The sequence below is a fragment of the Erpetoichthys calabaricus genome, chromosome 4 (assembly GCF_900747795.2).
Source record: "Erpetoichthys calabaricus chromosome 4, fErpCal1.3, whole genome shotgun sequence".
Lineage (NCBI taxonomy): Eukaryota > Metazoa > Chordata > Cladistia > Polypteriformes > Polypteridae > Erpetoichthys > Erpetoichthys calabaricus.
Window position 1 is genome coordinate 120265030 of NC_041397.2, and position 16407 is coordinate 120281436.

At 36.9% G+C, this 16407-nt stretch overlaps 1 protein-coding gene across 1 annotated transcript in view; it reads right to left on the bottom strand.

Moving 5' to 3' along the window:
* LOC114651130 (cilia- and flagella-associated protein 47-like) overlaps positions 1 to 16407 on the bottom strand; it is a 622279-nt gene that overhangs the window by 569521 nt on the left and 36351 nt on the right. Inside the window, 3 exon segments of the mRNA XM_051927333.1 lie at positions 1573 to 1669; positions 6987 to 7164; positions 8846 to 8998. Coding sequence (XP_051783293.1) covers positions 1573 to 1669; positions 6987 to 7164; positions 8846 to 8998 — 428 coding nt within the window.

The following is a 16407-nucleotide window of genomic DNA, read 5'->3' on the forward strand; positions in this document are numbered from 1 at the left end:
ACAGTATTTTTTTAGTGATAGGAATAAGCTTTCATAATGTAAAGTACTTTCATAAAGTAACACAGGTATTTTTAGTTCAGTAAAATAAATATTACATTGTGTTACTCATTACTTAAATACGTTTTTGACTATGCTAATACTTTTAACATGTTAACTCCAACATTCTCTGGCAGTTTACAAGCTCATTCTATCTATTTGATGGAAGAAAAAAAGGGAGAAGAATCTATCCATTCAGATTCCTTCATTATTATTAATTATCATGTGGGTTAAGGTTTGTTTTGAGTCAGTGCAATTGCGCCTGCATTTGGCCCATGTGTTCTTTTCCCTTATATGGACCCAAAATGTGGGCGGTGAGCAGACTGCAGCTCCAGTCACCAGGATTTGAAGATTGGTTTGCACTGCCTGCTTTGGGGCATAGGCATCTGTGAGTTCTGTGACTGCAATGATAACATTGTATGTTGTGTATATATATATATATATATATATATATATATATATATATATATATATATTTATTTATTTATTTATTTATTTATAGTTTTTTTTATAACTTAATGCTACTTTGTGGCCAGTTATTGTATTTTGTTTGTAGGTAATGATTCTATTTGCATCTTTTGTTGTTTCAGGCAGGGTGGTATACTGGTTAGCACTGCTGCCTCACAGCTCATGTTACATACATGGCCACAATAATTGGTCCGGCACAGTTGGCAGACAATTCCCTAGCCCTCAGATACACTTGAAAGACCATTGCATCATTATAATCCACTCAAAGTTAATTCACTTCCTCCTTCCCTATTGACTTCAACACATTTTGCTGAGTTCGGCAAAGCTCCTGAATATTTCCACATATTTCCACAATTTTGCCAAATTCACAGTGAAGTGAATTCTGTAGATATTGCTTGTCACTAATTACTACTATATAAACAATTCACTCGACACTGTAATAACTTTTAATACACTACTAGCACTGCATCTTATCTTGTTCATCTGGAATATCCTACTTAAAATGATAAAAAAAGTACAATTGAATATAATTTTGCTAAAATTTTTTAATGTGGTCCATGATTAACTGACCAAGTTTAACCACTGATAACATGATTACTACTTCTTTTTCTCTAGAAGGATGAGAAATAATGTCTTTATGAAATATAGTAATAGATGAATTACTATTCTTGTAATGTAGGCACTGTAATGAAACACTGTAACCAAAATAATAAAAATATAGAAATACATGGATTTTTTATAATATATGTAGGGTAAGCCTGAAATTCACATTACAAGACAGAATGTTAAATATCTATTAAAATATGAAGCTCTAGTACTTTCATTATAAGACATGTTTTGCTCTATGTCTATCCGTCCGGTGTCTGGCAGGCAACAGAGCAAGAGAAGTGATATAAAAGATGTAGTGAAAGCAATAATCTTAATGGTACCTTACTTATTATGACCATATATTGTAGATGACTATCTACAAGCCCATCTTTTAATTTCTAACCAAGCTTGATTTTCTTAGAAGAATTTTCTGATAATAGTGAAAAACGTGAGGATTAAGCTTTTGAAAATGAGGCTTACCAATTATAATTTGATGCAGCTGTTGAGCAGACAATGTCATTTTACAGTCTTCAGTTTCTTCTGGTGTTGTTGGTACAACATTAAGACCATCAGTTACCTAGCACCAAAAAATATAATAATGAGAAAACACAGTATTTTATGCATAATAAAAATAACAAACTATGTAATAACTTCAGTCCAATCATTTCATTAAATTAAGATGACAAATTTTGATATAACAGTATTCTTAAATGTTCTGATATCCAGAAGTATGTACAGACATGATTAAGGAGGCTAATAAGATTATATAGGAAAATGCATGTGTGGTGTATAAATCAAGAGGGGTAATGCTTAAATTATATAACTCACTAATGCAACCTCACCTGGATTTACTATGCACAGCTTTGGCCTACATATAACAAAATGGACACAGTAGCATTAGACAAATCCTGGAAGACAGGGACTAGGCTGATTCCAGGACAGAGAGAGTATGAGTAATGAGGAAAGACTGAAGGAATCTCTCAAGTTTAAGCAACTTTTCTATGCAGTAAATGAAGGAACCTTTCACGCTAAACGTAAATGGAGAAAAACTAAGCTAACTATCCACTATGCGATATTGAAGGTTAAAATAACAGAATACAATAACACAGTCAATCTTGAAAGGCGCTGCTATTTCTCTAAGATTATAAATAACAATGCTAGTAATCCCAGAATCTTATTCTCTATGATTGATCGTCTGCTAAACCCAGGTAACTCAAATGCTTGCCTCCAAAATACTTCCAGTGAAACTTGTGAAGCTATTGCTGTATTTTTCAATCAAAAAATTAATGATATTAGAAATAATATAGTATATCTCCCCAACACTGCAGATCCTCTTAAGCCCCAGTACACTTTTATAAACAAATTAAATTCTTTCACCAGGATAGATTTACCTGATTTACATAAAATTATTTCTCAACTGAGACCCTCCACCTGCGTCCTTGACCCAATACCAACAAGTTTTTTCAAAGAAGTATCGGGTGTGCTAACTGACATAGTAAACTCGTCATTAGATACTGGTTACCTGTGTCATTCAGAATTGACTTTAAAATACTGCTTATTGTTTACAAAGCCTTAAATAATCTCACTCCATCTTATATATCGGAATGTCTGACACCTTATATTCCAAATCGTAACCTTAGATCCTCAAATGAGTGTCTGCTTAGAATTCCAAGAGCTAAACTTAAAAGAAGTGGTGAGGCAGCCTTCTGCTGTTATGCACCTAAAATCTGGAATAGCCTGCCAATAGGAATTCGCTAGGCTAATACAGTGGAGCACTTTAAAAACTGCTTAAAACACATTACTTTAACATGGCTTTCTCATAACTTCATTTTAGTTTAATCCTGATGCTCTGTATATTCAATTAATTATCATAGCTATTCATGGTGGCTCTAGAATCTGTACTTACCCCAACTCTCTCTTCTGTTTCTTTTCCCGGTTTTTTGTGGTGGCGGCCTGCGCCACCACCACCTAATCAAAGCACAATGATGTTTCTACATTGATGGATGAAAAGCCACAAGTCTACATGACCATCATCATCAAGTCCTTCCATGAGAACCCTAAATACAAAGAGGGTTGTTCATTTATGTTAGGTAGAATGCCCAGAGGGGGCTGGGTGGTCTCATGGTCTGAAACCCTTGCAGATTTTTTTTTTTCTCCAGCCGTCTGCAGTTTTTTTGTTTTTTCTGTCCTCCCTGGTCATCAGACCTTACTCTTATTCTATGTTAATTAGTGTTGTCTTATTTAAATTCTTACTTTGTCTTTTTTTTCTCTTTTCTTCATCATGTAAAGCACTTTGAGCTACATTATTTGTATGAAAATGTGCTATATACTGTAAATAGTTTAGTTTAAGCAAATGGAGTTGGAGAGGAGATATGATGGCCTCCTAAAATCCACCATCAGCTCCTTGGTTTTGCTGGTGTTCAGGTGTAGGTGGTTTGAATCGCACCATTTAACAAAGTCATTGATTAGGTCCCTATACTCCTCCTCCTGCCCACTCCTGATGCAGCCCACGATAGCAGTGTCGTCAGCAAACTTTTGCACATAGCAGGACTCCGAGTTGTATTGGAAGTCCGATGTATATAGGCTGAACAGGACCGGAGAAAGTACAGTACCCTGTGGCACTCCTGTGTTGCTGACCACAATGTCAGACGTGCAGTTCCCAAGACGCACATACTGAGGTCTGTCTTTAAGATAGTCCACGATCCATGCCACCAGGTATGAATCTACTCCCATCTCTGTCAGCTTGTCCCTAAGGAGCAGAGGTTGGATTGTGTTGAAGGCGCTAGAGAAGTCTAGAAACATAATTCTTACAGCACCACTGCCTCTGTCCAAGTGGGAGAGGGATCGGTGTAGCATATAGATGATGGCATCCTCCGCTCCCACCTTCTCCTGATATGCAAACTGCAGAGGGTCGAGGGCGTGTTGAACCTGTGGCCTCAGGTGATGAAGCAGCAGCCTCTCCATGGTCTTCATCACATGTGATGTCAGAGCAACAGGTCGGAAGTCATTCAGCTCACTAGGACGTGATACCTTTGGGACTGGGGTGATGCAAGATGTTTTCCAAAGTCTCGGGACTCTCCCCTGTTCCAGGCTCAGGTTGAAGATGCGCTGTTGTTAGCATAGCAGCATACAGTTCTTACTGGAACTACAATGTCCATACAGAAGTTGATGTAGTCAGTAGTGCAGTCAACAACTTCCTCAATGTTCTCACTATGTGATCCCTGCAGGATATCCCAGTCTGTAGTTCCAAAGCATTCTCTCAGAGCCTTCTCTGCCTCCGGGGACCACTTCCTGAATGAGCATGTGGTTGTAGGTAGGACCCTCACTCTTGATTTGTAGTGAGGCTGAAGCAGAACCAGGTTATGATCTGCTTTCCCAAGCGCAGGCAGCGAGGTGGCACTGTATGCGTCTTTAACGTTTGCATACAGTAAATCAATAGTCTTATTTCCCTGGGTGTTACAGTCCACATACTGGGAGAAGGCAGGTAATATTTTGTCCAGCGTCACATGGTTAAAGTCTCCAACGATTAGCACAAGCGCCTCAGGGTGCTGCGTTTGTAACTTAGCAACAGCAGAATGGATGATGTCACTCGCTGTCTCCACGAGGAGGGATGTACACAATAACAATGACGTGTCCAAACTCTCTGGGCAAGTAATAGGGACGCAAACTTACAGCCAACAGTTCGATGTCCCTGCAGCAAATGGAGACTTTGACGTTAACATGTCCAGAGTTACACCACCGTGTATTAACATAGAGAGCGAGTCCTCCTCCTTTGTGCTTCCCGCAGGTACTTGCATCTCTGTCCGCTCTAACTGTGCTAAACCCGGGTAGCTCCACGTTAGCATCTGGGATGGTGGTAGTTAGCCATGTTTCGCAAAAGCATAACAAACTGCATTCTCTGTAGGTTCTGACATTTTTCACCAGCGCAGCCAGTTCGTCGATCTTATTTGAGATTGGGTTCACATTTCCCAGAATCACAGAAAGCACCGAAGGCTTAAAACGTCACTTTCTCGCAAGCCGCTTCATTTTTAGCTTAGTGCCGGCTCTGCTGCCACAATACCGCCTTCTTACCTCGTCGGGTAAATAGGGAACCACACCGGCACTGGCATTTGTTCTCAGCGCTCAAAGTTGAGTACTTGAATAGACGAGTCTCGGCGTGTAAAAATCCATGCCCATGTTGTAAAAGTAAGTGTGTCCAGGGAACGAATCCACATAAAATCCACATAAAATAAAGTGATAGTTGTGATCAATAAAAAAGAGAAAAATAAAAGTAGAAAAGTAGAAAAATAAAGTCATACATGGAGCTGCTGAAAAGGCTGCCACTCTCGGCACCTGAACACCAGCAAAACCAAGGAGCTGGTGGTGGATTTTAGGAGGCCCAGACCCCTCATGGACCCCGTGATCATCAGAGGTGACTGTGTGCAGATGGTGCAGACATATAAATACCTGGGAGTGCAGCTGGATGATAAATTAGACTGGACTGCCAATACTGATGCTCTGTGTAAGAAAGGACAGAGCCAGTTATACTTCCTTAGAAAGCTGGCGTCCTTCAACATCTGCAATAAGATGCTGCAGATGTTCTATCAGACGGTTGTGGCGAGCGCTCTCTTCTACGCGGTGGTGTGCTGGGGAGGCAGCATTAAGAACAAAGACGCCTCAGGCCTGGACAAACTGGTGAGGAAGGCAGGCTCTATTGTTGGCATGGAGCTGGACAGTTTTGACATCTGTGGCAGAGTGACGGGCGCTAAGCAGGCTCCTATCAATTTTGGAGAATCCACTGCATCCACTAAACAGTGTCATCTCCAGACAGAACAGCAGCTTCAGCGACAGACTGCTGTCACTGTCCTGCTCCACTGACAGACTGAGAAGATCATTCCTCCCCCAAACTATGCGACTCTTCAATTCCACCCGGGGGGTAAACGTTAACATTATACAAAGTTATTGTCTGTTTTTTACCTGCATTATTATCAATCTTTAATTTAATATTGTTTTTTGTATCAGTATGCTGCTGCTGGAGTATGTGAATTTCCCCTTGGGATTAATAAAGTATCTATCTATCTATCTATCTATCTATCTATCTATCTATCTATCTATCTATCTATCTATCTATCTATCTATCTATCTATCTATCTATCTATCTATCTATCTATCTATCTATCTATCTATGTGTTTAAAATTATGGGGAGAATTAATACAGTGGATCCCACTTGTTACTGTAGAACAAAGTTTTCGACAAGAACACAGGGACATGTTTGGAAAGGACACAATCTAGGGGCTAATTTCACACAAACGTTAGAAAGTTACAGATACCAAGTAGTATAGTAGAGACTTGGCCTTTACAGACTGTCATATCTTGATGCAATATTATTTTAAGAAATTAGGTTACTAGGATTGGTAATTTGGTTAGTCTGAATGACTTGTTCTCATTAAAACGTTTCTAAGATTCTAATATTCTAATGTTGCATATAAGATTTTTGTATGTAATCGACAGCAATTAAAAACATTTCAAGTAAAAAATGCTTTACGTAAAGTAATATATTTTGTTTGCTAAAGGTACACTTTCTAATGATAAATCATTTAATATTTCAAAAAAGAAAGTTTTTATCCATCAGAGAAGCTTTACTAAGTGAACAAAAATCAAGAGATTAAATAGCTTTCTGCTGTTAAGTAAAGTTGGCGTTCAGCAGTCACTCTTTCTTTTTCTTTGGTTGCTCTTTATGCTATAATGCCTGCATTAGGGAAGGAGTTCAATGATTCGGTCTCAGATCTTATTATACTAGGAATCAATCACCTGTTTTAACAATAGCTTGATTAAGGCTGCGTGTGCAGCATAAAGCTTTCTTTTCATTTCAAATGCTTAAAAAATCTACGCTGGACTCATCCAGATAACCTACTGGTCTGCTTGTTGATCTGGATTCTATAGCTGCCAGTCTCCGAGTGGTTAGCAGAGTACTTTTTACAACTTCCACCTGCTGGTTTACTTCAATGTCACCAAGTAAGAGCTTCTTTGGAAAAATTCCTGAAGCTGATTTCATACCAAGGTCATCTTTTCCTTTTACATCACCCATTTCTCTGCAAAGTAAAAAGTAGAAAAACAAAGTTAAAAAAAATAAAAATATATACACTAGACTATTTATGAAGGAAGAAACATAATTACCGAATGTTTGTTACTATATTGACTATCAACCAACATATCCAGCCCACTCATTATCTGTGTAGTGTTTAGTAGTTTCTCAAATGTTTGTTTTGGGCCTTTCTCTGGGTTCTAAATTGACTCTACATAAGTGAGTGTGGATGTGAGTCTGAATGTGACTGAAATTAAATGGTACCCTTTCAGGGGTTGGTTTCTGCTTTGTGTCAGATGCCTATGTGTTCTGATTGAACCTACACTAGCATTCTCTGCTTGAATATTTCTTCCCATAAGCACTTTCTCACTTTCAGTGTATATATTATACATGGGCACGGGGCATAAGCCCAGTACTGTACCCCAATGAACAAAAAATTACCTTTACCTATATATTATTGGGGTGTAGGAGAAGAAAAGAGAATGAATCTAAAAGGAAGTGTGAGGCTTCTATGCTGACCTCTACAGTATGCAAAACCTCTAATAATGAATAACAGAATAAAGGTTCTAATAAAAACCAGACATCGCCTCTTCTTACAAGTTGGATTAGGAAGCATGTGAAGAATAATATTATTTTAGTGTGATATTATTGTAGGTAGTGACCCAGAAAAAACTGGGGTCTTACAAGTCCATGAACTCTTTAAAGGAACTACATTTATATGGTGTCCCTCCACCTCACTAGAGGTTAGCTTGGAATCCCTTTATATGGTTAATGGGATGCTTTAGGAAACTGGGGTGGACAACCTGTCTGGGGAGTGCTTGTACTTGTGAGTAAATGGACCAGTTACTACACAATCTAGTCAGAGACAACACACACACATGTGTAGGAAATCCCAATGAGGCATCAAATCTTTATTACAGTATTTTCCCTTTCTATTTATACCAAAAATTCTCCCACTAGTAATACCATTTCCTTGTAATAAACCCCCTTATTGTTTTATATATTTTGTTCTCCTTCTGAATTTTTGGGGTCAGGGAAGCCATAAGTGTGTACCCTACTGTTCACACTACTGTGTGAAACCCAGGTAGCATGAACCAAGTATTTTATGGTCATCTCCTTGAAGTAAACATGAATGTTGTATATTCTTAATTGTACATCACAAGTGGTGAGTGTATTATTGATGAGAAAATAATGATTTTGAAGGTGAAGATAAAATTAATAAACGATAAAATAAATAAACTAGAATTAAAAATAATAATTCAGCTTTCTCATTAAGAATACTTTGCATAATTTAAAAAAAAGAAGATAAAGTACAAAATTTCACAACATTAACACCAATTCCAGATGGCACAGTAGTGCAGTGGTCAGAACTACTGCCTATGTCCAGGTTTCTAGGTTTCAATTCTGGCTCAGTCAGTGTGTATGTGAATTTTACATGTTTATGTATTTTTTTAATTTTGTTTTACAAAGATTCTACTTCTTCTACATTTTAGTTTGACTTTGACTCTAGATTGACCTTTCAAAAATGTGCATGCAGGACTGGTTCCACCCTTGTGCCAAGTGCCGTAAGGAAAAGATCCTCCTGCTCATAAGCCTGCTGTGCAAAAAAGTGAAAATGGATTGATGGATCCTTCAAAGTACACACCATATAAGGAAGGCATAAATAAATAGTTGAGATTTGGTTTTACCTGTCTTTTTCCTTCAGGAGGCGCTGATCTCTTAAACTTTTAAGAAACTGGGCATAATACTCTCTATGTACTTTCCTTTGCTCATCTTCTTCTTCCGTGTAGGCATAATCAGGATCCACATAATTGTATCGTAATGTCTTTGTAAAAATTGTCCTTAAGAAGTCAAATATAAAGAGTAAGTATTGATTATTTTGTAGAATATCATGGTCTATATCAGATTATACGTATATATTCATTGAAGTGTTTTATTATATGGACCAATGAGAGATGGAATAATTCTTCTAGAATATTAACAACTAGTATGATGCGCAAATAAAGCAAAAATGTGTTTAAAGCAGTACATTTTTAAGAGAGATTTGTTTTACAAAATGCATAAGTATTTACTACTTGCATAAAAGTGTACTACATGCAAAAATGTGTACTACCTGCAGAAAAATCTTCAAATCTTCAGAAAAAAGCCTGTTGTGTATTAAATACAGATTTCATAAGCTTTCCACATATCATGTATGAATACTTCCAATTAAAAATATTACTCTGATCTCCCTGTGGTGGGCTGGCGCCCTGCCCGGGATTTGTTCCTGCCTTGCGCCCTGTGCTGGCTGGGATTGTCTCCAGCAGATCTCCATGACCCTGTGTTAGGATATAATGGGTAGGAAGATGACTGACTGACTCTGATCTTCCAGTATTCACTAGGTCTCAATTCTACACAGATATTTCTTCACTTACTCTTTAAATGGATGACTGAGACTCACCTTTTACTTTTTTATTGTAAGCTAGGGGTTCCCCACTCCCGTTTCCTGTCTGACACAAAGCTGACTTTGCTGCAAACTTAAAGCCTAACTTAGTGGCAAAGCCTCATTTTGAGTTTCACAAAACCCAGCAGATAATAAAAGGCTGGCACATTTATTTTCAGGGCTTGTTTGCAGTTCAGAAATTACGATAGTGATGTAAGATATTACGTTTTAACTGTTTTAGAAAACAGAAAAGTTTGCTGAAAAGTTATTTTCACATTATTATTTTAATACGCCACTAACTGCATTTTTTATTGTGGAAGTGATTGGATATTTTTAGAAACAGCAGTAATGCCACAAAAGAAAAAGCCAATAACTAGTTAATGATTCTGAATGACCACGTGTATCATGTGTTCTAACATTCTTTCTATTAAGATAAAACCCTTTATTTATTCACTAGCTGTGTGAGCATGGTGGTCAAAAATTGACTAAAATGTACCAAGGGCAATAACCAAAGTGTGAGCGATGTCATCAAGCCCCTTCATTGCAAAGTTCCATTCTGGGAATATCTAACATTTAAAACCTTTTTCTGTAAAAAAATCAGTTGAAAAAACCTGAAACTGGAAGAATCCCAATCCACCGTCTATAACACAAACCAAAAGCGACATGAGGACATAAGAAATTTGACAAACAAGAGGAGACCATGTGTTTAAGCCCATTGTTTAGGTAATGCTAAGCTGTCCCAATATCTCATACAGATTCTTCCTAAAGGTTGTCAAGGTTTCCGCTTCAACTACATGTCTCGGTAGTTTGTTCCAGAGACCCACAACTCGTTGTGTAAAGAACTGCTTCCTGGCTTCAGTTTTAAATGCATTTCCCCTTTATTTCCACTATATCCTCTGGTAAATACTTCACCCTTAATCTGAAAGAATGTTGCTAGATCTACTTTATCAATGCCTTTGAGAATTTTAAATACCAGGATTAGGTCCCCACTCAGTCTCCTAAACTGGAGACTAAACAGATTTAATTCTCTGAGTCTGTCAAAGTGAGACATGTCCTTATGTCCTGGGATGCACCTGCTTGCTCTTCTCTGCACAGCTTCAAGTGCTGCTATGTCTTTCTTGCACTGTGGTGATCAGAACTGCACTGACTGTGTCTCCCATCTAGTTTTTATAATTGATGTTCCTTTTGCCCATGTGAAGCACTTTGCACTTCTCTACATTAAACAGCATTTTCCATGTGTTTGCCCAGTTCTGAAGGTTGTCCAGGTCTTTTTGAATTCTTTTTGCTGCCTCCTCAATGTTTACCATCCCTCCAATTTTACTATCAGCTGTGAATTTGACAAATTTACTAACTATACCAGAATCAGTGTCATTAATATAAATTATAAAAAGCAATGGTCCAAGGACAGACAACAAGAACAATATTTATTTATATAGCACATTTTCATACAAAAGGCAAAAAAATCTAAGGAACTCTGTGATAACCTTGCTCCATGTGGAGCAGTCTCCTCTCATATGTACTCTTTGTCCCCTACCAGTTAACCAGGTAGAGATCCAGTTTTGTAAATTACCTTTGATTCCTACAGCTTCTGGTTTCAGAATTAATCTTTGGTGTGGGACTGTATCAAATGCTTTTTGAAAGTCTAGGTAAATTATGTTGTATGCTTTGTTTTTGTCAACTATTCTGGTTGCTTCTTCAAAAAAAATTAAAAGATTTGATTGGCAGGACCTTCCTCTCATAAACCTATAGAGACTGCTATTTACAGTCAGGTTGTAAGTATTTGGACAGTGAAACAATTTTCATAATTTTGTTCTGTACACCACCACATTGGAGTTCAAATTAAGCAAGCATTATAGGATTAAAGTATAGACTTTAATCTTAGATATAAGGAAATTACCAAAAATATCATATGAACCATTTAGGAATGACTGACAGCCATTTTTATACATGGTCCTCCTATTTTCAGGGTCTCGAAAGTATTTGGACAAGCTGTCCCATAGCCAGGTGTGAGCAGTTCCCTCATTATTTCACTAACTACTACACGTAAAAGGAATGGAGTTGATTCCAAGTGTGGAATTTGCATTTGGAAGCTGTCACTGTGAACTCTCAATATGAGGTCCAAACAGCTCTCCATGCAAGTAAAAACAGTCCATCACTAATCTGAGAAAACAAAATAAACTGTTTAGAGATACAGCAGAAATACGAGGAGTGGTCAAATCAACCATTTGGTACATACTTAAAAAGAGAGAACACACTGATGAACTCAGCACCAGAAGGTCTGGAAAACCACAGAAGGCAACTATGCTGGATAATTACACAACATTTATCCAAACTAAGAACACTCTCTAGGAGGTAGACCTATCATTGCCAAAGTCTACAATCAAAAGAAGACTTCATGAGGTTTACCACAAGGTGCAAACCACTGGTAAATCACAATCATATGAAGGACAGATTAGACTTTGCCAGAAAACATTTTTAAAAGTCTGTCCAGTTTTGAAACAATTCTCTATAGACAAAGGAAACTAATATTGATATATACCAGAATGCTGGAAAGAGAAGAGTATGGAGCCAAAAAAAATGGCTTATGATCCGATGAATACCACATCATCTGTGAAACTTGGTGGAAGAAGTTTTATGGTATGATCATTCATGGCTGTGAATGGAAGTCACTAGTATTTATTGATGTTATGATTACTGAAGTGTGCAGGGCTATACTGTCTGCTCAGATTAAGCCAAATGCTGCAAAACTGATAGGATAATACTTCACAATAGAGATGGACAATGAGCCAAAACATACTGTGAAAGCAAACCAAATGCTTTCCAGAGCAAAAAAGTGGAATATTCTTCAATGACCAAATCAATAAAATGACCTCAACCCAACTGGACTGCATTTCACTTGCTAAAGACAAAACTGATAGCAGAAAGTCCAATGAACAAGCGGCAAATGAAGACAGCTGCAGTAAAGACCTGGCAAAGTATCACTAGGGTGGAATCACAGCACTTGGTGATGGTCATGGGGTCCAGACTTCAGGCAGTCATTGACTGTAAAGGATTTTCAACCAAATATTGAAAATGATCATTATATTTAGGATTATGTTAGTTTGTCAAAATACTTTTGAGCCCCTGAAAAAAGGGGTACCATGTATAAAAATATCTGTCTTTTCTAAACAGCTCATACAATATTTTTATTAAACACCATGAATTAAAGCTAAAAGTGTACACTTCAATCATATAATGATTGATTTGTTTCAAATCCATTGTGATGGTTTACAGAGCCATAATTATGAAAATCGTGTCACTGTCCAAATACTTATGGACCTGACAGTAATGTATTTTTTTCTTTTAGGTAGTTTTCTAATTTATTTCTTATTATAGTTTCCATAATTTTGTATAGCACAAAAGTAAGACTAATTGGTCTGTAATTACTAGGATCAATTTTTATCTCCCTTCTTGAAGTCTGAAGTCACATTTACAATCCTCAGGTACTTCTCCTTTCTGAAGTGACTGCTGAAATATGCCTAATAAGGGCTTATAGATGACTCTTTCATTTCTTTCAACACAACTGGTAAAATGCCATTAGGTCCAGGGGTTTTAATTGTCTTCAATGTATTGAGGGCTTGTAGCATATCTGACTTCTATTTTAAAATCTATGACCTCAGAGTTTGTCCTTACGTCTACATGAGGCATTCTATTTGTTTCTTCCTTCATATATACTTGGGTGAAATATGTGTTCCGTTCATTTGCTATTACTTTCTCATTTTCAATGATTTCTCCAATTGTGTCCCCAGGGCTGGCCCATGCCTTTATGGGGCCCTAAGCAGAACAAGATTTGGGGACCCCCCCCACCCCCACCACCTCTGACAAAACTACTATTGTCGATGCTTGATCATTCGCACACCTACAATAAATTTACCACACCCATTATCACTTTTATTAGTTGTTGCTGTTGCTTACATTATACCAATGTCAGCCTGGCATGTTTTCACTCTTCTGTGGTTTTTAATCTTAAAAGTTATTAAACTCACCAAAGCGGTCTCATTTTCATGTGCACTTTACTATTCAAAGTGAAGGTTTCCTAACCCAGCCCTCAGAACCCCCCGGACAGTTCAACTTTTTGTTTTATCCTACCTCTCAGCACACCTGAACCAGCTGTTCAGTATTACTGATTGCCTGACTCTGTTATAGAGGAGAGTTAGAATACAGCAAAAAGTTGGACTGTCTGGTGGGGGAGCTGAGGGCTGGGATGAAAATCCCTATTAAAAGAGATAGAGTACTCTGAGCACAATACAGTGATAAGTCATATACTGAATGTGGTATATTGAAAAGTAGCCAAATAAACCACTAGGCCATGAATTTACTGTAAACATGTTAAACACTTTAATTGCTTTTTGTTAAAAATTGTTCAACATGTAAAAGTGCAGAACAACTATCAACTTCAAATGAAATAAAATAAAATAACTTATTTCATATTTACTCCTATATCTTTCCACACTACACCATAGCAACACATTAAGCAAGTTTGTTGTTGCTGTTGCTGTTAATTCAATGACATGTGATTCCACTTTTCTGTGTGTCATGCAGTGCTCTTGTTAGGGTGGGGTCAAATGCTGAGTTTTATGGATTGATTTAAATGCATACTTTGTTACAATAACACACTGCGTTATTTTCATTAGTTTGATTGAGTTGTATTCTGTTATAATATTTTGTTTACAAATAAAAGGAATTTCATTAAAAAAAGACTTAATATGAAGATCATGTCTGTCCTTTAGCAGAAATCAACGTACCAACAGAGAATCTGAGAGAAAGACAATTAGTCTACAGTTATCTTGACACTTCACAGAGGAGGCTGGGTTTCACATTAATAACACACAGATCATAGATTTTTAACTTATATCACAGTATTGATGTGCTATGCCTGTATCATGTGGTTGCTTTTATGGTATTTTTGTTATATGTATATAATTTATAGTTTGATATGAAATGTGATTTTGGTTGCTGCAAAGAATAAATTATCAGCTAAATTCAGTTAGACAGAGTACAGTAGGTAGAAGCTTAAACGGCTATGAAGAGCGAATCTAGTTGGTAGAAGATACTGGCTTAAAGGGGTGTGACACAGACATGTAAGGAGAAGCTTCTGAAATGTGACTCATAGTACAGCAGTCAGCACCAACTTCACAGAGCCAAATGCAATGTTTAATTAGTTTTGAGCTTTGTTATACATTCCTCAGTTATTCAATCCACATAATTCCATTTAGGGTCAAAGAGGAACACAGCCTTTCTTGGAAATATTACATGGAAGACAGAAACTTGGAGGTATACATGAGCATGGCATGAAATTTGTTAGCAAAGAGGAAATCACCATTTCAGGCCAATAATCAAAGAAATAGCTGCCCTCATAATAAACAAAATCATAATATTAATTTTCATAACTTTCTCTTATGTCTCCAGCATTGTGTCTAGGAGTTTTTACTGCAAAAACTATATGTATCTAAAATTACAATAGGCTCTTTACAATGGTGGGGGTTAGGTTTCTTGAAGAATTAAAACAGCACACTACATGTGTACATTATTTACTCACCTTTCTCAGTATGCACAGAGTGTATGTTTTTTTTTCTTTCATTATTTATAAGAAAGCAACCTGGACTCTTGAGAGCTGCAAAAGGCCAGAGCAAAATCATGCCACTCTTTGTGCTTTGTTTCTTTCTATAATTCAGGATGGAATATATAGTGTGTTCATATCTATTCTGAATGAGCACAACATCCGAAAGATATTAAGAGCAGAGATTGATCTCTGAGTAACTCTGAGTGAACTCTGAGTGAATTCAAAATGTGTGTCTTTCTAAAGGCTGGGGTACAAAAACTAATGCTGCTTCAGTTTATTTTTCATCTCCTGGAACCTGGCAACTGTTACAGCTAATCAGAAACAGAAGTCAAAACAACTGTGTCCATTTTGGTGACTAGCAGTTAATTACAGAGGAAAAACAAAAAGTAATTTAGCACAGACACTTCATGCTGCACCAAGTGAAAACCTGAGGAATGCAAGGAAGGAAAAGGCACCCTGACTGAGAATAGCAACTACCTATATGAAAAAACAGAGTGCAGGATTGATGGGAGTGATGACTTGATGCCTGCTCTGCATATTGGTTTTTGCCTGATTCACAATTACTGCTACACTAATCCTATAGATCTAGCATACTTAGTTCTGTCAGCGAAGATATATTATATGGTTTTCAATTAATTATTAGTTTCTGAATGGTGTTATGTTTTTGTACAAGCATCTTTCTTTCTTCAAGGTTATCATCAAGAAGCTAATGGAGTAAAACTTGGCTCAATTAGTCACTGGTTAAAATGTTAATAAATCCTGAACATGTTTAAAAAATGATAACTGTAAAAAAAATGCTTTCAAAAACATTTAAAAAATGGCAAAAAACAGACAATTTTTAATACAGTTTAAATGTAAATATGGAAAACAATATAAATGCTGATATGTTCTTCATACATTTAAAATTTTAGCACATAATTGAAATTCTCGGATGTGAATAACCATGGTGTAGTTTCATTTATATCGTTGATGTACTCGATCTATATGCTAATTCTATAAAATTGAAAGATACTGATATAGTGTTGAGCCCTATATGTACCGTATAATACAAATATATTTTCATATGTCACAAAGTAGTAGTAGGAAAGGGAAATATTGTTTATTTCTTACTTTATACTAAATCGTCAAGGTTTTCCACTTGACCCCATGTACGTCTGCAAGAGTTGCAGATTTTCATTGCAATCCAAAAACAAAAATATTCTTAGTTTGTTTTCAGTTACTAACAC